Genomic DNA, 25,539 nt, shown 5'->3' on the forward strand with positions numbered 1-25,539 from the left:
GTGGATAGTGTTCTTTCTGGTAGATCCCTCTGAGTTGTCCTGGGTATTGCATTGCTGCTAGTAGAGAAGTCCATTACATTTGATTGTGCCACAGTGTATCAGTCTCTGTGTACAATGTTCTCCTGGTTCTGCTCCTTTCACTCTGCATCAGTTCCTGGTGGTTGTTGCAGTTCACATGGAATTCCTGCAGTTTATTATTTTTTTGAGCACAATAGTATTCCATCACCAACATATATCACAATTTGTTCAGCTATTCCCCAATTGAAAGGCATCCCCTCATTTTCCAATTTTTTACCACCACTAAGAGTACAGCTATGAATATTCTTGTACATGTCTTTTTCCTTATTATCTCTTTGGGGTACAAACCCAACAGTGCTATGGCTGGGTCAAAAGGCAGTCTTTTATTGCCCTTTGGGCATAGTTCCAAATTGCCCTCCAGAATGGTTGGATCAATTCACAAGTCCACCAGCAATGAATTAATGTCCCAACTTTGCCACATCCCCTCCAGCATTCATTACTTTCCTTTGCTGTCATGTTAGCCAATCTGCTAGGTGTGAGGTGATACCTCAGAGTTGTTTTGATTTGCATCTCTCTGATTATAAAAGATTTAGAGCACTTTTTCATGTTCTTATTAATAGTTTTTAGTTCTTTAACTGAAAATTGCCTATTTATGTCCCTTGCCCATTAGTCAATTGGAGAATGGCTTGATTTTTTGTACAACTGGTTTAGCTCTTTATAGATTTGAGTAATTAGACCTTTGTCAGAGGTTTTTGTTATGAAGATTGTTTCCCAATTTGTCGCTTCCCTTCTAATTTTGGTTGCATTGGTTTTGTCTGTACAGAAACTTTTTAATTTAATGTAATCAAAATTATTTATTTTACATTTTGTGATTTTTTTCTAACTCTTTCTTGGTCTTAAAATCTTTCCTTTCCCAAAGATCTGACATGTATACTATTCTGTGTTCACCTAATTTATGTATAGTTTCCTTTTTATATTCAGGTCATTCACCCATTCTGAGTTTATCTTGGTGTAGGGTGTGAGATGTTTGTACACAAATATAGTACTGATTCCAAAGCCAGGAAGGTCAAAAACAGAGAAAGAAAACTATAGACCAATCTCCTTAATGAACATAGATGCAAAAATCTTAAATAGAATACTAGCAAAAAGACTCCAGCAAGTGATCACGAGGGTTATTCACTATGATCAGGTGGGATTTATGCCAGGAATGAGAGGATGATTTAATATTAGGAAAGCCATCTGCATAATTGACCATAGTAGTAGTCTCTCGGTAACCAAGGATGACGATTGTCTTTGTGCGTTTTCATCTATGATAGATGAGTGTGCACAAAGACACTTCTGCGTGAAAGATATTTAAGTGGAAAAGTCATTGCACAGAGACAGTCCCACTCTCTCGGCGTTGGAAGCCTGGGTCCAGTGGCATGAAAAGTCGTTACACCTGGAGACTTCCTCAGCTGCATTGGATGGCCGTGTTGTCTTTTGTGCTCTAACACACCCTAAGCACTCCACAGTGCTTTGCTGCATCGCCATCTCAGCCGTTGAACCTTCTTATTGGTTTCTTCCATCTGCATAATTGACCATATCAACAAGCAAACCAACAAAAATCACATGATTATCTCAATAGATGCAGAAAAATGCATCTTTGACAAAATACAACACTCCTTCCTATTGAAAACACTAGAAAGTATAGGAATAGAAGGGTCTTTCCTAAAAATAATAAATATAATAATAAACAGTATCTATCTAAAATCATCAACCAACATCATCTGCAATGGGGATAAACTAGAAGCCTTCCCAATAAGATCAAGAGTGAAACAAGGATGCCCATTATCACCTCTATTATTTGACATTGTACTAGAAACACTAGCAGTAGCAATTAGAGAAGAAAAAGACATTGAAGGTATTAAAATTGGCAATGAGGAGAGCAAGCTATCACTCTTTGCAGATGATATGATGGTCTACTTAAAGAATCCTAGAGAATCAACCAAAAAGCTAGTCGAAATAATCAATAACTTTAGCAAAGTTATAGGATACAAAATAAACCCACATAAGTCATCAGCATTTCTACATATCTCCAAGACATCTCAGCAGCAAGAATTGGACAGAGAAATTCCATTTAAAATCACCCTAGACTATATAAAATACTTAGGAATCTATCTGCCAAGACAAACACAGGAACTATATGAAAACAACTACAAAACACTTTCCACACAATTAAAACTAGATCTAAATAATTGGAAAAACATTAACTGCTCATGCATAGGACAAGCTAACATAATAAAAATGACCATCCTACCCAAACTTATTTACTCATTTAGTGCCATACCCATTGAACTACCAAAAAACTTTTTTACTGAATTAGAAAAAACCATAATAAAGTTCATTTGGAAGAACAAAAGATCAAGGATATCCAGGGAAATCATGGGAAAAAAAAAAGCAAAGGAAGGAGGCCTTGCAGTCCCAGATCTCAAACTATACTATAAAGCAGTGGTCATCAAGACAATATGGTACTGGCTAAGAGACAGAAAAAATAGACTTGGGGTAAGTGACCTCAGCAAGACAGTCTATGATAAACCCAAAGATCCCAGCTTTTGGGACCAAAATCCATTATTTGATAAAAACTGCTGAGAAAACTGGAAGGCACTGTGGGAGAGAGTAGGCTTGGATCAACACCTCACACCCTATACCAAGATAAACTCAGAATGGGTGAATGATCTGAATTTTTATGTTTTTCTAAAGCAACAAAAAATCTGAGGTAAGATTGGAGATGGAGGTAAGATGAAGATTGAGAAAAAGGGATAACCTGGTTTTCCTTTTTTTTAAACCCTTACATTCCATCTTGGAATCAATACTGTGTATTGGTTCCAAGGCAGAAGAGTGGTAAGGGCTAGGCAATGATGGTCAAGTGACTTGCACAGGGTCACACAGCTGGGAAATGTCTGAGGCCAGATTTGAACCTAGGACCTCCTGTCTTTAGACCTGGCTCTCAATCCACTGAGCTACCCCTTTGGTTTTTCCTTTGAAAGGAGGGATGGAGATTAAGAAAGTCTGTCCTCAGATTAAGGGAAAGTAGGTGATTTAAAGTTTTATGAGGAAGGAACACTTCTTTTCTTTTCTTTTTTTTTAATATATATATATATATATTTTTTTTTTTTACATTTAGAGTGTTTTTCCATGACTACATGATTCATGATGCCCTCTTTCCCTCCCCTCCTCCTGGAGCTGACAAGCAATTTCATTGGATTATACACATATCATTGAAATCTATCTTTTCTTGTTAATATTGATGATTATCTATATCCTTATTCATATAAAAGAAACTCTTTCCAGGTTTTAGAAGGAAAACCAGGTTATCCCTTTTCCCCAGTCTCCATCTTAGCTCAGATTTTGTTTTTTGTTGCTTTAGAAAAACATAAAAAGACTTGCATGGAATAATAAAGAGTGACATGAACAAAGCCCAGAGAAAATTGTATACAGTAATAGCAATACCATCTGAAGAGTAAATGTGAATGACCAAGTTTTTCTGAGTTATATGAATATTCACATCAACTACAAAGGACCTATAAAGGAAGATCCTATTTATCCCCAGAGAAAGAACTGATATATAGAACCTTTTAATTGGGTCCAACTCTTCTGACTCCATTTGAGTTTTTCTAGCAGACATACTAGAGTGGTTGGCCATTTCCTTCTCCAGCTCACTTTATACATTGAAGAGACTGAGGCCAGCAGGGTTAAGTGTCTTGCCCAGGTTCCCCTGGCTAGTAAGTATCTGAGGTCAGACTTGAACTCAAGAAGAGGAATCTTTCTGACTCCAGGCTCGACAGTCCCCTATCACAGATATATGCAACTAAAATGAAAACAATTCAAGCAAACCTCATCCCATCTCATGGCACATATCTGAATATATTGAGTGTGATCTAGTCTCCTGAACCTGGCATCACTATTGCATATGACCTTGGACTGAGGCACTTCCTCTCCCTGGATGAATTTAGTCTTCATCAAATGAGCAAAGCAGACTAGATGAGGAGGAGATAGAAGTTAGTCAGTCCTTTATGTGTCCCCACGTCAGTTCCCAGTATTCAAACCAGCTTGTTCCTGTTCCTTGAGGGGCAGCCTTGGGGAAAAGTTCATCCTACTCTGTACCAGACATTGTGCCAAGCACTGGAGATACAAGTACAAGAAAGAAAGATAGTCTCTGCCCTGCAATCTGATAGCAGAAAGACATTGCACAAAGAAAGATGAAAGTGGGGAAAGGCGTAATGAAATTGGGAAGTCCAAAAGGAGTGCAGCTGGATGGGAAATTAGGGATAGAAGTTATGTGACAAATGGATATGTATTGCATTCATCAGGACACAAGGCCAAAGCATTCCAGGTATCACCAACTGCCATGGATATCCCAGACAGGAAGCCTCGTAGTCAACTCAAACTAAATATATCCAAAACCTTCTCTCTCTTCAGTTTTTCTGTTACTCCAAGGCATACCTTGTAGTATGTGTAATATATATGTATGGACACACATGCATACATGTATATATGTGCAGACATGCATACAATATACACACATGTAAGTGTACATGATACATGTGCATATATATATATATATATATATACACATCTCCCCCATCCCTGTCCTCACTCTCTCCTCTCCCCCCTCTTTCTGTCTCTGTCTCTCCTTTTCTCTCTCCTCTCTGTTTCTGTCTATTTATCTCTGCCTCTGTCTCTATCACTCTCTCTTCTCTTCTCTCTCTCTCTTTCCCTCCCTCTCTTCTCCCTTTCTCCTCTATCTCTGTCTCTGTCTCTTCCTCTCCTCCTCTCTCATCTATCTGTCTCTGTCTCTCCCTTCTCTTCATCTCTCCTCTCTGTTTCTGGCTCTGTGTCTATCTCTCTGTTTGCCCCTGTTTCTCTGTCTCTGTCACTCTCCCTTCTCTCCTCTCTCTCTTCCTCCCTGTCCTTCTTCCTCTCCTCTCTCTCTATTTTTGTCTGTCTCTCTGTCCATCTCTCTGTCTGCCCCTATCTCTTTATCTCTCTCTCTCTCTCTCTCTCAGACACCCATATACTCAGGGTATATTCATTGCAGGTTAGTTCCAGACCATCATAATAAAGTAAATATCACAATAAGACAAGAAAAACAATTTCTTAGTTTCCCAGTTAATGTTTACTCTTTACTGTAGTCTTTCAAGGGAGTGAGAGTATTATCTGAAAAAATAAATGTACATGCCTTACTTAAATACTTGACTGCCAAAAAATGGTACCCATCATCTGAGCCTTTGGTGAATTGTAATCTTTTTTTGCTGGTGGAGGGTGCTGCCTCAATGCTGATGGTTGCTGAAGATTGGAGTTAGTTGTGGCTATTGCTTAAAATAAGACAACAATGAAGTTTTCTACATCAATTGACTTGAATACTTAGAGGCCTACGGAGAGTTATTAACTGACCTAATTTCAATATTGTTGTGTCCCAAGGAATAAGGAAACCTGAGGAAAAAGTGAGCGACAGGGGAATGGCTGGTTGGTGGAGCGGTCAAAACACACACTAAATTTATTCATTAAATTTGCTATCTTATATGAGTGCAATTCATGGTGCCCAAAAGCAATTACAATCTTAACATCAAAGATCACTGATCCCAGATCAGTGTTATAGATATAATGATAATGAAAAAGTTTGAAATACTGTGAGAATTACCAAAATGTGACACAGAGTCACAATATGAACACCTGCTGTTAGAAAAATGGTGCTAATATACTTGCTTGATTCAGGATTGCCACAAATCTTCAGTTTGTAAAATATGTAATAAAATGAGGTATTCCTGTTACCTAATCTCCCAATTCAGGATTATTCTTGTATTCCTACAACATAGACAATCTACTATTAAATGTTGCCAGTTTTACCTTTATGGTGTCTCTCATCTATATCCCTTTCTTTCCACTTACATAGGTGGCAAAGTGGGTAGAAAGCAGGTCCTGGAGTCAGAAATTCCTCTTCCTGAGTTCAAATCTGGTTTCAGACACTTACTAGCTGTGTGGCCATGGGCAATTTGCAGACCACCATAATAAAGTAATTATCACATTAAGGTGAGAAAAACAATTTCTTGGTTTAACTTAACTCTGTTAACCTCAGTTTCTGCATCTGGAAAATGAGTTGAAGAAAATGGCAAACCATTCTAGGAACTTTGCTGAGAAAACCCCAAATGGGGTCATGAAGATTTGGATTTGAAAGGAAAAAAACAACTGAACAGCAATCATTCCCCTTATCCAGACCCTCATCATCTCTTACCTGGACTATTTTTAATTGACCTCTTTGCTTCAAGTCTCTCCCACTCCAGTTGTCAAAGTGAGCTTCCTTATTTGTAGATCTGATTGTGTTACTCTCCTCCTTAAAGAAGCCTCTTATCCCCCTATTACCTTTTGGGAGTGAATATAAAATTCTCTGTGGGTCTTGAAGTCACAACCGGCTCCCTTCCTACCTTTTTAGTCCATTTGCTCTATAGTCCAGTACTCCATACTCATTTAGTCCATTAACTCTATAATTCAGCCATACTTGACTATTCAAAGTTCCTCCCACACAACACTCCATCTTTGGACTCTGCTTTTGCTTTGGCGACCCCCCTGGGCCTGGAATGGTCTCGGTGCTCAAGTCCAAGCTTCTGAGGCTTCCTTTAAGGTTCAACTTAAATAATTGAAATTTTTTATTTAAATAATTAATTTAGAATATTTTCCTATGGTTACATGATTCATTTTATTTCCCTCCCCTCCTCCTCCCAACCCCCATAGCCAATGCACAATTCCACTGACTAAAGTTCAACTTAAATTAAAAAATCAAATCTTAAAAAAAAAAAAAGTAAACTCTTCTTGCTTAGAATAAATACTAAGTATCTGTTCCAAGGCAGAAAAGCATTAAGAGCTAGGCAATTGGGGTTAAGTGACTTTCTTAGGAGCACACGGTTAGGAAGTGACTGAGGCTACATTTGAACCCAGGACCTCCCAGCTTCAGCCCCACTCACTGAGCCATCTAGCTGCCTGTAAACTATAATTTCTATAGAAAGCCTTTCCTAAACTCTCTCTTCTCCACTCTTATTTCATCCTCTATAAAATTGCCTTCTATTTGCCCTGTTTATGTCTTATATAAATATCTTATATGCATAGAATAAAAAATAAATGTTTTCACCATTAGAACATGAGCCCTCATGAGCATGGACTGTGTTTTTTTTTCCTTTTTTTTTGAATCTCTGTGTTTAGCCCAGGACCCAGCATTAATAAATGCTTGTCAACTGAATTCCGCGCCTCATCCAGCCTTTGTGATGTTCTCTCTCCCATCAGAGTTCTACTTTTCCAACACTATAGTCATCTGTTCTACTTCCTGTTGCTTGGATCTCCCTCAGGAGAAGATGGGGCCAACTCTAAGCAGCAGATCCACGGGGGCAGGACACTGGAATCCTGGCTGACAATATTGAGGTCTTTCAAGATTCCAGAATGCTTCAGGGCCAGTTATGCCTTCTGTTGTTTGACACCAGAGTCCCATAGCACCACCCTCTTCATAAAGAGTCTCTTTAAGTGACTGTGGAAAACACCTTTCCCTGGGGATCACCAGCCCATTTTCAGCTCAGGGTCAGCTCATGGTGAGTCTGCCCTATTTACTTCTTCCTACCTCCTACCTAGGTTTCCTGCTCAAGGAGTACCCCCTCCCCTCCGCTTTGGGGGATTGTGGGTACACATACCCTTTTCCTTTGACTCTCTGCTTCTTCTAGTCTTCCAGGGTAGCTGCTCTGGGTTTTGACAAATTACAGCTCTCTTAAAGAGAGTCAGCTCCTCCTGGCCTGGGTGTCTGTGGCCAGAGAGAAGCATCCACCCTGAAGAAGAAGGGACTTTTGACAGCCTCTGCTTATCTATCAAAGTATGAAATTTAGTTCTTGTCCTTAGATAATATATAACCTGTTTGATACAGGCACGACAATGTTTGTCCTTGGAATAATATAATACAAAGGATTGGGGGCAATTTACAGAATTTTGACTAGCTGCACGGAGGGTTTTTGTTTTTGTTTTTTGTTTTGCCACATAGAGTAGGTTCATGTAGATTTTCTTTCAAAAAGAGATTGGTTCTAAGGAAACCAGTTCTAAAATCCCTGGGAGAAGAACCACAGTGAGGCCTGATCTAGAAGGCAGTGAATGTCAATTTAAGGACTCCTTCTTATGTCACTACCAGGGTATGATACCAAAAGATCCATCTTCCCTCAAAGGAATCCCAGGAACATTGGAGATCTTAGGGTTGGCTAAGCCTTATACCGATCACCTAGTCAATGGTCCTGGATTTCACTAGAGCCCCTACTCGAAGATCCTGAGAACAGGTATGTGACTAATACCAAGGGCCAAGGGAGAGGGCATCTAATTTTTTTGTATTATCTCCCTTATCTGAAATTAGAAAAATTTCATCTTTCTCTAGAAATACAGTGTGGCAGAGCAGAAAGGATTAGCCTTTGGAGTTAGACAACGAGTTAAAGTTCTTAGTATTTATTGTCTGTATGACCTTGGCCAAGACACTTCCTGGGACCTAATTACTTCATATGTAAGATGAAATAGTTGGAACTCAATGATCTTTAAGTTCTCTTCCAGTTTTAATTCCAAGATCTATCATCATCAATTTGACATTCCAATAGTTAGTCTTATTGGTCTATTGTCATTTATTAATTTCAGTTGGGTCCAACTCTGGGTCTTCATTGGGGTTTTCTTGGCAAAGATACTAGAGAGTTTGCCATTTCCTTCTCTAGCTCATTTTACACATGAGGAAATTGAGACAAACAGGATTAAGTGACTTACTCAGGGTCACATAGGTAATAAGTGTTTGAGACCAGATTTGAACTCTGGAAGATGAGTGTTCCTGACTCCAAGTCTGACATTCTATCTACTATTCCACCTAGTGGCCTCCTGCTTCCCTCTAGTCTTTTAAAAAATATTTACTTTTCTTGATGTCTTTTGTTTTCATATTACTTTCACTTAATTCCTTGTATCCTTACAGAGATCCTTATTGGTTCCTCTTGGATCCCATTGATTCTCATTGGTTGCTCTATTGACACTTAATATGAGTCCCAAATTTCTAAACTGAATGAATGAATATATGAATGAAAATGATTTATTAAAAACTTACTGCATTATTCATTTTGTCTTTGGGAAAGACTTCTATGATGAGCACAGGAGGACAGGAAATCCTTCCTCCCCCCTCTTAAACCCTTCCTTTCTTTCTTAGAATCTATACTAAGTATTGGTTCCAAGGTAGAAGAGTGGTAAGGGCTGGGCAATGGGAGTTAAGTGACTTGCCTGGGGTCACACAGCTAGGAAGTGTCTGAGGCCACCTTTGAACGCAGGACATCTCATCTCTAGGTCTGGCTCTCAATCCACTAAACCACCTAAACACCTGTCTTGAGTAAAATCCTTTTAATCTCCTCTCTCTTTTTTTTTGAACCCAGTCTGTCTCATGAATCCTATTCATTCTTCCTATCAGTCACCAGCACTATTTATTTAGTGTGAGGATACCAGAAGAGTCTAGATCATAAAACTGACATATAATCTTCCTTGAGTTCCCATCAAATAAATCAATTGTCTGAGGCTCATGAAGAGTGAAACCTGCAAAATTAGGATCTCCCCATGAAGTCATAATAAGACAGCCCGAGCCATAATTCTACAAGGACCATTTCCAGTTTTGCATGCTGTTGCTGGCCTACCTACTATTCTTCCATACCTCCTTGGTTTTCTGGGATGCTAATATATCCGCATCTAACTTTCCTGAAAGGTATTACTACTTTTCCTCTGAAGTAGGATGTAGTTATTGGTGACTTTGTTCAAGACTGCTGGGATCAACCTCACTTTATTGTAACAGGGAAAAGGAGGTGGTTCTCCTGAAAATGTTACCTTGCAAATCTAAAAATAGCCTCTACCAGAGATTGCCAGAGCTTCTGTCTTTGGGTTCCTTCTTTCTCTTGGTTCTGCTGTCACCAACCTAAACCAGATCTTGACTCTCTATCATGGAGGTTGTTTAGGGCAGCAGATTCCCAATTGCACCAACCCCATTCTTCTATTAGATCCACCCTGGCTTCTGTTTGTATAATTATAAGATTAGATATGTACTGTCATACTGGATATCCTAAAGATCTCACTGACAGCCAAAGTCCCTGTAGTCACCAGAGAAAGAGCTGTCCATTTCTGTGCCTGCATGGGTCCTTCCTGAAATATACAGTAAGGGCCATAACTCTCATTTAGTCTTTGTCATCGAATTCTATAGGACCTCTTAGCTCCCCAACTATCATACCTATATATCATAGGGACGGGGACCAGACCTGAGATTATATTGTTAGAGGAACTCCTTTCACTAATGCAAACTGGTACTTTCTCTTCAACATGTGACTTGTGGTCTTTTTTTTTTTACTTCAAAAGTATTTTTTCTCAATTACATCAATTTTTTTTATATTAAAAAAATTGGGTTCCAAATTCTCTCCCTCCTCCTCTTCTTCCCTTCTCCCCTTATTGAGATGGCAAGCAATTTGATAAAGATATACATGTGCGGTCATGCAAAACATATTTCCATATCAATCATAATTTAAAAGAAAATGGACCAAAAATAGAAAGTTTAAAAAAATATACTACAATCTGCAGTCAGACTCTATCGGGTCTTTCTCTGAACATATATAGCATTTTTCATCATAAGTCCTTCAGAATTGTCTTAGATCATTGTATTGTTTTGAATAGCAAAGTCATTAAGATCTGCTCACTTCACTCTGCATCAGTCCATACAAATCTTTTTGGGGTTTTTTTTTCCCTGAAATTGTCCTATTTGTCATTTCTTATGGCACAATAAAATTCCATTAAAATTCTATACCATAATCTGTTCAGTCATTCCCTAATTGATGAACATTCCTTTGTTTCCAATTTTTTTGCTACCACTACCTCAAAAAGAGCTGCAATAAATATTTTTTTACAAGTAGATCCATTTTCCTAGTCTTTGATCTCTTTGTCCCTGTTTTCCCACATTCCTTCCAACATTTATCATTCACCATTTTTGTCATATTAGCAAATCTGATATGTATGAGGTGATTCCCTTGGACTTGTTTTAATTTGCATCTCTCTAATAAATAGTAATTTAGAACATTTTTTCATATGACAGTAGTTTAAGTTCCTTCATCTGAGAATTGTCTGTCCACTTTCTTTGTGGGAGGTGTCAGAGGGAGAATAAAAGAGGAGAGAAGGGGGGGGGTCAGGGTTTTGGCACCTTTTTTCCCTAACCCAGGTGGAGAGCTTTGATCCCTGCCTATCTGACAGAGATCTAACTTTCCCTGACTTTCTCAAACTTTCCCTTCCTAACCCTAAATAAACCTACCTAATTTACCCTGAGTCTAGCCTGATTTAATCTGTATCCTAGCATATCTACAAAGATCCCTGGTCAATTTCTCCATATCTACCTTCCTTCCCTTCCTTTCCCTACATTTCCCTCCTTTTTCCTTACATCAGATTTGTATTCTTATAAATTTGATTCATTTTTCAGTATATTTGAGAAGTGAGGTCTTTGTCAGAGACATTTGCTATAAATTTTGATTTTGTTTGGGCAACCCCTTTTTAATTTAACATAATCAAAATTATTCAATCTACATCTTGCAATATTCTCTATAACTTGTTTGGTCATAAATTCTTCCCTTATCCTTAAATGTGATAGGCAACTAATTTTCTATTCCCCTAATCTGTTTATGGTATCATCCTTTATTTAAAAAGTTTTGACTTCTCTTGAAATATGGTGTGAAATATTATCAAGCTTCTACCATACTGTTTTCCAGTTTCCCCAGTAGTTTTTGTCAAATAATGAGTTCTTCCCAAAGCAGGAATCTTTGGATTTATCAAACACTAGGTTACTATGTTCATTTATTGATATGTGTTAAGTACTTAATCTATTCCATTAATCTATTACTCTATTTCTACGTCAATATCAAATGATTTTGATTATTATCTCTTTATAATACAGTTTGAGATCTGGCATAGCTAAGCCCCATTCCTTCATTTCTACCCCCTCCCCCACCATTAATTCCCTCAATATTCTTGAACTTTTGTTCTTACAGATGAATGTTATTATTTTATTTCCAATTATGAACTAATTATTTAGTAGTTTTATTGGTATGGCACTGAATAGGTAAATTAATTTAGGTAGAATTATAATTTTTATTATGTTACCCCCTAATTACATTTTAATCTGGCTTGGGCCATGCTTAAGAAGTTGTGGTCCACATATGGCCACATGTTTGGCCCCTTAGGTCTAGAGCACTTTAAAGGTTAAGTAACTTGTCCAGGCTCAAAAATCTGGTTGGGGTCAGAGGAAGGAATTGAATTTAGATCTTCCTAGTTTTATGACCAGCTCTGTAATCACTAGTCCATGCAACTTCTGGATACTATAGCATATAATACCATCTTTGGAAGGGACCACAGAGGGTACCTTGTGACCCCATTTGGGGTGTTTTTAGCAAAGATATTGGAATGGTTCACCATTTCCTCCTTCAGCTCATTTTATAGATGAGGAAACTGAGACAAACTGGGTTAAGTGCCTTGCCCAGAATTATACAGCTAATAAGTGTCTGAGACTGAATTTGAACTCAGAAAGATGGGCTTTTTTGATTCCAGGTCTAGCATTTTATTCATAGAGGCCACTGAGTCCAACTCACGTAGAAACAAAAATTCTAGCTACACAACACCTGACAAGTGGGCATCCAGCCTTTGTTTAAAGACTTCTAGGGAAGCTGAATGTACCTCTTCAGGTATTCCATTTCACTCTTAAACTGCTGTTTTTCTTTCCATATAATCTAAATCTGCCTCTTAGCAAGGCCTAATTAATCTCTCTTCCATGTGATAGTCCTTCAAACTTTCCTGGGTCAAAGGAAATTATCTATCTATCTATCTATCTATCTATCTATCTATCTATCTATCATCTATCCATCCATCCATCTATCTATCCATCCATCTATCTATCCATCTATCTATCTATCTATCTATCTATCTATCTATCTATCTATCCATCCATCCATCTATCTATCTATCTATCTATCTATCTATCTATCTATCTATCTATCATCTATTAATCCATCCATCCATCTATCCATCCATCTATCTATCTATCCATCCATCCATCTATCTATCCATCTACCCATCCATCTATCTATCCATCCATCTATCTATCTATCTATCTATCTATCTATCTATCTATCTATCTATCTATGCATATATATGGGTCAAAGGAGATACATATATCTAAGTCATGTCAATAATAAGGGTCTTTAATGGAGGCAGAGAAATTAATCAGGGAAGACACACAGAACCACAATCATGGGTCTTCCAATGAACTACAGAACACAAGGCGCTTGCCTAGAGCATAGGAAGGGAACTCATGATCACCCATCCCTTAGCTTACTACTGTCATTAATAAGCCTTTATTTCTTCTGGCCCCTCTCCCCTTGCATTCTGAGTAGGAAAGAAAATCCAAAGTCCTGAGATTCAGCCTTTAGGGATCTCACTCATCCTGTTGTGACACTTGGTCCTAATTTCTAGACTCAAAGCATTCTCTTCTTGGCTGGTATATGCTGTTTCCTTCTCTTGCTGCTCATAGGCATCCCCTACCTACCATTTCCTAACATTTCCATCACTTCCAGAAGGGATGGGGAAGGAAGGGGGGCATCATCATAGGAAGGAAGGTTTTTTAGTTGAGCCTCAGTGAATCCTTATCAGATCTAGGGCTGATACAGATGAAAAGTTGGGTATGGGCAAGAAATATGTCTTTATCTGAATAAAGGCTACACTGTACCTATCTGTCCCCCAATGTTATATTGATCTTTCTAAAAAAACTATAAGAAAACAATAGACCTAAGGCCAGAAATGGAAACTGGGTAAGTAATTTAATATTAGGCCCTCCATAAAGTAGAATCCCAAGGGGCAGTGAGGTGGCTCAGTAGAAAGAGAACCAGGCCTGAAGTTTGGAGGACCCAAGTTCAAATTTGACCTCAGACACTTCCTAGCTGTGTGACCCTGAACAGGTCACTTGACCCCAGTTGCCTAGCCCTTACTGCTCTTCTGCCTTGGAACCAATACTTGTATTGATTCTAAAACAGAAGGTAAGAGTTTGGGGGGGGGGGGAAGAATCCCAGAGAGGACTAAGCATCATATTTCTGAATGACTTTTCAGTGTTCCTATGATGAGGGTAGTGGCAGACAGTTTGGTTTACAGATTATCTCTTGTCAGTATTTTATTCCTGACCCTAATACATTCCCCTGAAATTCCAGTGAGAGAGTAGTTTGGAATATCTACCTGTATTTAGATTGTATCTTGTTCTGGTCCCCTTTCTACTCAGTGTAGTAAGTTTATAAGTAGATAGTATAAAGGAGCAATTGCAAGAAATAAGACTGCACAGGGGGGTCTGCAAGTTGCATACATACTTACCCCAAAACAAAGAGAACAATTTACATATTATATGATATATTAACCAAAATTCATATTTTGGTAACATATGATGAATCAAGAAAAGCCATCTAATTACTGCTGTCAGGGCTTTGGTCTTAGGAAATGTAAATTCCAGACAAATTCCAGACCACCACAGTACCAGCCTAATAGAACATCAAAAAGGTGCTGAAGGAGGAAGCTGAGTAGCACAGTGGATTGAGAGTCAGGTCTAGAGATGGGAGGTTTTGGGTTCAAATGTGACCTCAGACTGTAAAGATTTAAATTGATATATAAAAGCTAAATATTATATTTTATAAAGTTTTATTAATAATAACTAAAGTAAAAAAACCCACCTAAACCCAGTCCAGTCACAAGAGAAAAGAGTGAGAGGGTGGAACTACAGAACTTATAAACCAATAATGTGATCATGCAAACGTGGAGGTACAAGAGAAATTAAAGGGAATTTTGGGAAATACTAAAAAACTTCTGGGGGATGAAGTCCAAAGGTTCAAAATCTCCATTTATACATAACACTTATTAGCTATGACCCTGGGCAAGTCACTTATCCCCCATTGCCTAGTCCTTTCTGTTCTTCTGCCTGGGAACCAATATCCAATATTGATTCTAAGGCAGAAGGTGAGGGTTTAAAAAAAAAAAGATGCTGAAACCCTTGAGATGTGTTTGAAAATTTACTGATAGCTTTGAGATGATTGGGACAATGTTAATGACACAAATAGAAGTTGATCTATTTCCCTAAAAAAACCCTATAAAAACAAGGCCCAAACTCATTCTTGCCCTCCCTCACTGTACTTTCCTTTCTATCTGGTCCATGTGGCCCATTGCTCAAACTGTGGTTATGTGAGGGATACTCTCTGCCTCCTCTCTTCTTCTCCATGCATTCTGACTCTCTCACCATCTGCACCTTTGCCTCAGTTTCCCTCCCTGCTTTTTCACTGCTTGTCTCTGCATTTATGGGCTTTTGTCCCCATCCTCTTTGTGTTTAATAAAGTGTGATTGCTGCCATTTTCCACTGCCCATTGTGATCTTTCCCAGTGAGTATCCAAAGACTAGTGTGCTGCCCCTGTTTCATACATTTATAAATGATAAATTTGCCACCTCTCAAGTAATAAACTGCAGGATTCATTGTTGTTCACCTAACTGCTTACAGTGACAAGGGTCGCTTACCCGCTAGCCCCAGCCCCAGACAAATCTGCCTTCGGGCAAGATCATAGTGACACTTTGTACAGGGACAATACTTGAGAAAACAGAGCATGCCAAAGACTAAAGCCAGAAGAGAAAAGCGTAAGGGAAGCTACTCAGAGCACATAAACCTAGCTTAGAAGTGGAAACTGAGGAAAACATTGGATTATTTGCCCATTAGACCTCATTTTGCCTCCCTTGCTATGACTTCCTCAGGGCAGTAAATGGTCTGTCTACATTACAGTTACGTCTTGGCCTTTTTCCTAAAGAAGGAGACACTTTTATGCCTGGGCCACACTCGCCTCTGGGATTGGACATCATTCTTTTCACCTCAATGATCTAACTAACTGCTTTCCATATGGAGGTGAGGCTGCTTGTTAAAGTAGTAGCTGGAGAAGGGGCCATGTGCCCTGGGTCTCCCCTGGAAGCCCCATAACAGGGAACCAGTGATTAAGACGGAGTAATGTGGGGAACAGATTGAAATTCAGTCCCAGAGCCTTATTTTGGGGATGTTCATCCACCATTCCAGTTTAAGAGCCAGATGTTCCTGATTGAGCAGGAGTTAGGACAAAGACCTGAAACTGGTCAGTCTTGGGTCTTCAGTCATAACTTGGAATTTTGGTACCTAGAACAAACAGTTGAAAAGGGCAGGACATAGAGAAATAGAAGATTCAGTGATCCTGGGACATTTCCAGGGCTCACACGTACTACCAGCTCTGATGATGTTGGGCGTCTTGTGTTGTTTATACCCCTCACTCCCCAATCCAGATGGTGCACAGGAAGTTTGCTGTAGTCATATGGAAGTAAGGTCCAAGAAGCAAGGCATGAGGGTGAAAAGAGCTTTGCAAGGAAGGGAAATAGGTGCCCTTCTTCCCCCAGCATGCTGACATTTAGAAAGGCACATATTTAGGGTAAGATTCTTCCTTCCCCACATTGTAGAGTCCTGATAGCGCCAGGTGTTAGTTATGGTTTTGATCTGGTACCTTAGAGATAGAGGTAATATAAGTCTTACTCTACTATTGACCATTATTTCCTAGAGCCGGTGTCATATCTAATCTATACCTAATCTTTCTTACACAGCCCCCCTTTCTAGATCCCTTGCCCCTGGGAAATCATTTTCCTTGAACTGACTAGAAACAAGGTGTGAGAAAGCTTATAGGATCATTTGATCTTTTTCTCCAAAATTCTCTGAGGATATGAGTTTGGCTCTAACTATAGAATGGAGGGTCCCGGATTCCAATTTCATTCCTGGACTATGAATAATTATCTGGAGAGAAGAGGAAAATCCTTTGCTGGCACTCATTGCCCTATGCTTCCAGCCTGGTTTATCTTCTAGGAGATTTCTCATGATTCCAAAGCACTCCACCCCACCCCACCTACACACACACACACACACACACACACACACAGCTCCATGGTGTGAGGTTTACTTTCACTCCTTCACACTCACCACATCCCATTCTTCTAACTTTTGAAAAGAGCACTGCTGGAAAAGCAGCAGACCAATAGAAGCAGCACTACAAAAAGCCAGTCATTCAAATATTTACCAAGCCTCTACTAAACATTTACTAAAATGGAACGACCATTCCATCTTGGAATTTGTAACAAAGGAGAGGAAATCTGGTCCTAGTTTGACAGACACTTCAGGTTAGGAAGAACATAGAATCATAGATTTTAGAACTGGAACAGACCTTAGCTACCAGGTAGTCCAAGTCCCTTGTTTTCCAGATGAGGAAAGAGGCTTAGATATTCTTGTCTAGAACCATATAGATATCATATGTCAGAGGCAAGAGTCAAACACAGATCTTCCTGATTCTGAGACCAACACTCAAGTAACTACAAAATGATGCTTCTCTCTCCAGATATCAAAGGGTTCAGAAAAAGGGAGAGAATTTGGAACTCAAAACTTCAAAAAACGAATGCTAAAAATTGTTTTTTACATGTAACAGAGGAAAAAATAAAATATTATTTTAAAAAATACATGAGTAGGGACAGCTGGGTAGCCCAGTGGATAAAGTACCAGGCCTAGAGATGGAAGGGCTTGGGTTCAAGTTTGACCTCAGACACTGCCCTAATTATGTGACCCTGGACAAGCCACTTAACTCAGATTGCCTAGCCCTTGCCACTCTTCTGTCTTAGAATTGTTACTAAGACAGATGTGGTAAGGGTTAAGAGGAAAAAAAAGAGGAGTTTGGTATACTACTATGGAAAATGAAAGCAAGGACCAGTAATAAAACTGAAGTGGCATAATTATATAAGAATTAATTTCAGGAATGCTAAAGCTAAGCTTTTCTCACTAGCTTCAGGTTATTCTATGAATAAGAAAAAAGTTGATTTATTTTAAATAGATATAGAGATGGATAGATAGATAGGTAGATATTAGGGAAAAGAAGATCAGATAGGTCTGGGATCACTGCTCAGGGTAGATGGGAGAATGATAATATTGAATTTATTTATTTATCTATTTATTTGTTTGTTTATTTTTTAAGCCCTTACCTTCCGTCTTGGAGTACAAAATTCCATTTTGAATTCCTAATTTGTCCATTTTTTCATCCTTGAGCAGTTATTTGTATTTTTTAATCCATTTACCAATATGTCTCAGTCATCATCCTGAATGGTGATTTCATCTCATGCATAATCTCTCTGTGGCAGAAGAGTGGTAAGGGCTAGGCAATGGGGGTTCAAGTGACTTGCCCACGGTCATGCAACTGGGAAGTGCCTGAGGCCAGATTTGAACCTAGGACCTCTGTTTCTAGGCCTGGCTCTCAATCCACTGAGCCACCAGCTGTACCCTAATATTGGATTTAGAGAAGACAAAGTTATTCAATTCCTATTTTGCTTCTGTTTTCCTTACAAAAGAGAATGATTTCTGACCTGGAAAGAAAAGAACAAAAATGGCTAAAAGGGAGTTAAAATTCAAAATAAGCAGGGACATAGTAAAAGACTATTTGACAAAAAATGATACCAAGGATGGAACATTGACATCTTTGACCAGGCCACCAGCATCTGGGCAGTAGCCTTTCTCTTGAGGTGGTCCTCTGCATGATGACAAGGGTCCAGGCCATCTCCTCAGGCCTTATTTGCTTCCTATATTATTGAGTTTTGTAAGTGAATAATCATATGAAAACAAACCCCCCCAAAAAACCCTAAATAAACAAGTGAAAAATAGCATGTTTTCACCTATATTCCATCTTCAACAGTTCTTTCTCTGAAGGAAGATAGCATTCTTTGTTCCTCAAGTGTCCTGGATCATTGTATTGCTGAGAATAGACACATCTATTGTAGTTGATAATTCCATAATAAATGTATTTTGTGCTTTTTTTTTCTCTTTTAAACCCCTCACTTTCTGTGTTAGAATTGATACTAAATACTGGTCTGGAATAATTAAAGCCAAATTGTAATAATTAAAACTAAATTATGAGGCTGTTAGTAGCTTTATTACATCAAAGATAGTAAAGAGAAGGAAATGTAGGAAAGAGGTAGAGAGCAATTTAGCTAAATACCCTAATTGCTGTTCTAATGGAATGAAGCTCATCATTGACAAAGGCTCCTTCAGGTCCAATCTCCATTCAGAAGTCTGTGAGAGTCTCTTCAGCAAGAGTCACTAGCAATAGTAGTGTCTCCAGCAAGAGGGTCACCAATGCAAGAATGTGTCTTCAGACCTCTGGTCAGGCCTTTATTAGCCATTTTCTCCACCCACTAGCTCTCCCACATCACATCTCAGGAACCAATCATAGTTCCTTAATTTGTCTGGCACCACCCAGCAGGGCAGTGCCTGTGGGATCAGTTTCCTGTCTCTGAGGGTGTATCTGGTTTCCTGTCTCTGAGGGTGTATCTGTACTTGCACATCAATGGTAAAGGATCTTCAAGTTCCTGACTGATTACATCAAAGGTCAATGATTGATTACATCAAAGAAAACAAAGGGAAGGTAATTCCCTCTTCACAATTCCAAGACAGAAAGGGCTAGGCAATTGGAGTCAAGTAATTTGCTCCGGATCACACAGGTAGGAAGTGTTCTGTCTCTGGGTCTGGCACTCTATCCACCAAACCACATAGCTGCCCCTCCTGATTTACTTCCTCAAAATTTTGTTTATTTTCTAATCTACTGTTTTTTCTCTTTTTTATTTTATATTTTTTTCAGTTAACAAAAATTTGCTTTCTTTTTCCTCTCTCCTTCTCCCACATACATTGAAAAAAGAAAATAAAAACAAAGTCCTTGGAACAAATTTGCATAGCTAAACAAAATGAATTACTACATTGGCCATGTCTAAAAATGTATGTACCATTTTGTACCTTGAGTAAATCACTTCTCTTTTAGGAGGTGGGCAAAATGCTTCATCCTTGTTCCTCTATTATCATGGTTTATTATGGTGTCTACCTGACACTTTCTTCCTGCTCCATCTCCTCCCTGATGAAATTGTCTTCGAACAGGGTCATTCACATATATTCCCCTCATCCCTTTCACATTATGCTAGAAAAATGAGGGATGCTAAATATTTCAAAACCCTCATTCCTGAAAAAGACATGACTAACAAAGAAAAAATGCTGACATTTCCCCTCTTAGGGAAAAAAAAAACACTCCTTTATTCATCTGTGTTTCCATCAATCCCATTCTGCCGAGGGAAAAATATATTATTTAAGATTTTTTATTACAGTTTTAGTAAACCCTACAAAAATATATCCATGTATAAAGAACAAAAAATATTATGTGAAAATATGAATCTCTTATTTTAGCTTGCTTTGCAAAAAGGTATTAAATAAATACATACAACATATTGCTTTTGGAGCTATCATACTTGTATTTTTCCTTCTGAACTTTCTTCAATTGCTCTTTTATGAATTAAAAAAATATTGTTTCAATGATTCTCTTCTTTCTTTTTATAATGACCCAATCATTCAAGTCCCCATACAAAAGAAAAACCACAATCCTTTTAACAAATAAGTAGTCAACCAATAAATCCATATATTTGCTATGTTCACAAATGAATATTTCAATTTGTGTCTTCAGTTTATGAACTCTCTATTAGGAGGAATGTACCCAGGATTCTTTTTTTAAAAACTTATTTTCCCACTTATGAAATTAAAGAATCCAAGTTGTCTCCTCTTCTTTTCTTATCCCTTCCTTGAGATGGTAAGCAATTTGATCTAGGTTATAAAAGTATGAGCATGCAAAACATATTCCCTTTGGGCAGAGTTCCAAATGGCTCTCTAGAATGATTGGATCAGTTCACAAACAACTCTATCAACAATAGAGTAGTGTCTCAATTTTGCCACATTCCCTCCAACATTTATCACTTTTATTTATAGTCATATTGGCCGATCTGATAGGTATGAGATGGTATTCAGAGTTGTTTTAATTTGCATTTCTCTAATCAATAGTGATTTAGAACATTTTAAAAATAGGATTATAGATAGCCTTGATTTTTTCATCTGAAAACTGCCTGTTCATATCCTTTGACCTTTTGTCAACTAGGGAATGACTTGTATTTTTATAAATTTGACTCAGGTCTCTCTATATGTCTGAGAAATGAGGCCTTTATCAGTGAAACTTGCGATAAAATATCTTCTCCAATTTGTTGTTTCTTTCTAATCTTAGTTACACTGGTTTTGTTTGTACAAACACTATTTAACATAATAAAATTATTCATTTTACATCTTGTAATGTTTTCTATCTCTTTCCTTGTCATATCTTCTTCCCTTATCCATAGATCTGACAGGTAAACTATTCCATGCTCTCTTAATTGGTTTATGATATCACCCTTTAAGTCTAAATTGTGCCAGAATTCTTTATCAACCCCCTGGAGTCATTGATGATCATTGCCTTGATCAATGTTCTTAAGACATTCATTTTGTGTATTGTTTTCTTGGCTATATTTTACATTGATTTGCCTCAGTAAATGTAAGTCTTTGCAAGTTTCTCTACCCTATACTCATATTTATAATTTCTTATATTGTATTAATATTCTATTTCATTCATTCTTAGGTATTTCTAGAATTGTTTTACTTTACAACATTGTACCTATCTAAATTGTTATGGTTCTATTAACTTTGTTCTGCATCAGTGACATACAAATCTTCCTGTACTTCTAAAACCATCTCTTTTGTGATTTCTAATGTTACAATAATATTCTAGTATATTCATGTGCCAAAATGTGTTTGGCCAGTCCCCAACTGATAGAAATTCCCTTTGATTCCAGTTCTCTGCTATAATAAAAGTGCTATTATGAATATTTTTGCACATATGGGTCCTCTCTCTCTCTCTCTCATAAAAAAATATACTTATTTCAAGTCAATTTTACCCAATATCTCACAGCAAAGGCCTAAGAAGGGCTTGTTTACTTATCATTCCTTGGTTCTAGTCCTAATTAGGAAATAGATTTGGTTTTATGTGTTGACACTCACTTACAGGTTGCAGTTTTCCAGCTGCCTTCCAAAGATGACTGCCCAGCAGCAGAGGTGTATGGAAGAAGATCTTGGATTCATTGAGGAACATAACTTAGAAAGTCTTTCATAGCTAGACTTTCTGCGATCTTGGTGCATACCATTAATCTGTAGCCATGCCTCAGCCATCAATTCCTCCTCCTTCTATCAAAACCTCTCTCCTACTTCATTATCTTCTTATTCTACCCATATTCATCTGTGGCCAGGGTCTCTTCCTCTTCTTCTTCCACCCACAGTCATATCTGGACAGAGCCTCTTCTTCATCTTCTCTGTCATCCTCCTCCTCTGTAACCAGGGCTTCTTCAACATCTTTCTCCCTCTTCCCCAGTCAGTGTGGCTAAGACTACTGAAGTTACCTCTTCCTCCTTCTCTTTTCCTACATACGTTTGCTGAATGACTGGACAAGCCTCTTCATATCTTTGGACTTTAGTTTCTCCTTCTATGAAATAAAGGGATTGGATTGAATAACCCCAAGGTCCCTTTTGGCTGTAGATGTGTGAGCTTCTTATCCTTCTCTCTCCCCACACTCATCTGTGGCCGTGTCCATGTTTTCTCCCCCATCCCTAACACACTACAGCCACCCATGTCCAGGCCTTTTATGGATCCCTGTTTCCAATTCAATAGAGCGAAGTTGGGGTCAATCCTCAACTTTGAAGGGGAAGATGCAGAGTCAGAATCCAATACTGATAAGAAACAAATTGAAAACCTTGGGATTGTCCAGTTTAAATGAGGAAATACCTCATCGAGAAAGTACCTATTTTCAGAAAGGAAACCTTGGTCTTTGAGGAATGACGAAGACGCCTCTATCTTCACTAAGAATAGCACAGAAGCTTTATTCTAAATAATTCAAGTCAGATGTGGGCTAACAATCCATCACATTTAGAGATGTCACAAGTAGAAATAAAACATTTACTACTAACCACAGACTCCTTCCTCAACCAGATCCTTCCCAGATTCTTAGAATAGATTGACCTTAAAGGTCAATTTTGTTGCTTCTTTTTATGGTTAGCTTCCCAGACCCAGAATGGAGTCATTCAGGGCCAGGGATAGAACCTTCTAGCCAGAGCCAGAATGAATACACTTAGAATCAGTCCTACAAACTTAATTTTTCAATGTTTTGTCTTTGTTCTTTTTTTATATATATATGTATATTCCCCAAGAACAAGGTGGGGGAAGTGTGGAAGGAAAAGTAAGAGAAATGGAGAAAGGAGGAGATTGGAGATGGCAGTACTAACAGCTTGGTAACTTTGCTGAGGGCCTGACTTTGTGGAAGTTATCCTTGACTGGGTCATTATCCAAGACACCATCCTTCACCAACAGTGCTAATTCTTGATCAGGTATTGAACCCAGATTATGTTGACTCTGGGTGTTCTTTTGACACCTATTCACTTGGATCTCACGTAGAATGATGTGGATTCTGGGGAAACCTCAATGAGTTTGACGCCTCTTAGTTCAAACCTTTCTGGGGGTAGTGTGAAAGGGACCTTAGATGTCATCTAGTTATAGATCTGGCCTTTTCCTACATTCCCAGTCTTCTGACACTCCACTCTTCTCCATACATTTTGCAATCCAGCTATGCCGGTCTACTTGGTGTTCCTCAAACATGACACTCCATCTCCTGTCTCAATACCTTCCATTGGCTTTCCCTCAAGCTTAGGATGTTTCCCTTCCTCCCTTCTGCCTTTTGGTTTCCTTCAAGACTCAGATGAGAACTCCTCCCTTCTGAAAGGTCCCCCTAACTACTAATGCCTTCCCTTCTCAGATTTTCACTTGTGCCATATGTAGATTGTCTCTCCTGATAGAATATAAACTTCTTGAGGGCAGGGATTATTTTTTTTTCTATCTATCCTCTGTTTTGTGCACACAGTCCTTAATAAATGCTTGCTGATTGATGATGAGGAAACTGAGATCTGGACTTTTCCAGGGTCATATAGGTAATAAGAGGAAGTTAGGGATCAAAGCCAGATCTGCCTCCAAATCCAGTATGTTTTCCATTGTTCTGGGCTGAAATCTTTCCCATAGAGAGCAGGAAGGTTATAATTTCTCTTTAGAATGGTCCTTCTGGGTCAGAAATAGTAGAAGCTCCCCTAGTCAGGTGTTTCCAAAAATGGATTTCCTATTCTGAAAAGGGAAAGTGTTTGGGGGTAACAAGTTTTAAATGTAAGATTAGAAACAATTAATCTCAATTGAAACCTTCACAGAATGGACTGATTCCCTAATTGGAGTTTTACCTCCTCCAACTCATTCACTAAACTTTTTCATCTTTCTCACCATGCCCTCTTCAAGTCTCCCTCTTCTCTTTTAATTCCTGTGGAAAGATCATTCCTCCTATGGTCTGCAATAGTGAAATGTAAGGAATTCACAGCTACCTTGAATTGGATATAAGTCAGTTCTAGGCTGCAGCAGCTTGGTTGTAAGATATTTTTGATTTTACCTGATAGCTCATGGTGGGTCACTTGGGATCTCAGATTCCTAGCTCTCCTTCACGTTCAGGGAGATGATTGTGTTTCCCTGGTGTGGAAGATCCTTTGAAGAGTACAGAAACACCTTCTTTTTTCCAAAGGGATATTGTAAATAGAACTCCAGCCATGCCCAAAAAGCTAGCCCCAAATGCAGTATAGAATTGCCTTTAAGAGCAGATATCTGTCACTGAACTCCTTGACAGATTTTGAGGTAACAGGCAGGATGACTCATGCTATAGTGGGAAAAGACCTGGCTTTGGATCCTAATCCTTTATTTAGTTAACTTGGGGTGCTGAAGTCACCCACCTGGGTCTCAGTTTCTTCATCTGTAAAATGGAGAGTGTTAAACTAGGTGACCTCTCTGGTACTTTTTTGGCCCGAATTCTATGATTATATGTAACAATTTATTGGATAGTGCTATATACATCATACATCAGCCACGATATTTGACTACATGACCTCCAAGGTTCCTCCCAGTTCTTTGAACTCCTCCCATCCATCTGGTCAGATCCAATCAGGGCAGGAAAACTCTGCCCACCTGAGGCATCAGATAAGAGTCCCAGTGTTCTCTCGCTCCCTTTTTTGAGGGGGAGGCTGGAGGAGGGGAAGAGGAGGAGTATTGGGGGGTTTTCTTTCTTTCTTCTACAAAGGCCTCAGTGTGGGGCGGAGCTGCTGGGGCAGCGCCCACCAGGTGAAGCAGGTGAGCCAGACAAAAGGACCCGGATGGAGAGAACCGCACCCCATCTCTCCCCTCCCTTTAGGCTGGTTGGTTTGGGGGCGGAGCTGGGCGGGGATGCCTGGGTTCCTCCAGCAACAGCCCCAGCCTAACTAACGGCCAGGCCAAGAAGGACGCTGGTTTGGCTGTGGCTGCTTTGTACTTTCAGACGACTCTCTCAGCCTCCGAGGGGAACCCCTAGATGGATTCGGCTGCCACTTCCTCCTCATCAGATCTTTTCGCTGGTGAGT

General features: G+C 38.9%; 1 protein-coding gene across 11 annotated transcripts in view; it reads left to right on the forward strand.

The window, feature by feature from the left end:
• The first annotated feature begins 7,351 nt into the window (after nt 1-7,351).
• CCDC187 (coiled-coil domain containing 187) overlaps nt 7,352-25,539 on the forward strand; it is a 122,759-nt gene continuing 104,571 nt past the window's right edge. For 4 of the 11 annotated variants that reach the window (XM_056812699.1, XM_056812701.1, XM_056812702.1 and 1 more), the window contains exon 1: nt 25,459-25,533. Coding sequence is in view for 6 of the 11 variants with exons in the window: in XM_056812697.1 (XP_056668675.1) it covers nt 25,491-25,533 (43 nt within the window). In the remaining 5 variants the exon portion in view is untranslated. Of the gene's footprint in view, nt 7,632-8,215; nt 8,358-23,271; nt 23,449-25,457; nt 25,534-25,539 lie in introns of those variants that run through there. The other 7 variants (XM_007475318.3, XM_007475320.3, XM_007475321.3 and 4 more) reach the window with 5 other exon arrangements.

This window comes from Monodelphis domestica, chromosome 1 (genome assembly GCF_027887165.1).
Source record: "Monodelphis domestica isolate mMonDom1 chromosome 1, mMonDom1.pri, whole genome shotgun sequence".
In the NCBI taxonomy this organism is placed as follows: Eukaryota; Metazoa; Chordata; class Mammalia; order Didelphimorphia; family Didelphidae; genus Monodelphis; species Monodelphis domestica.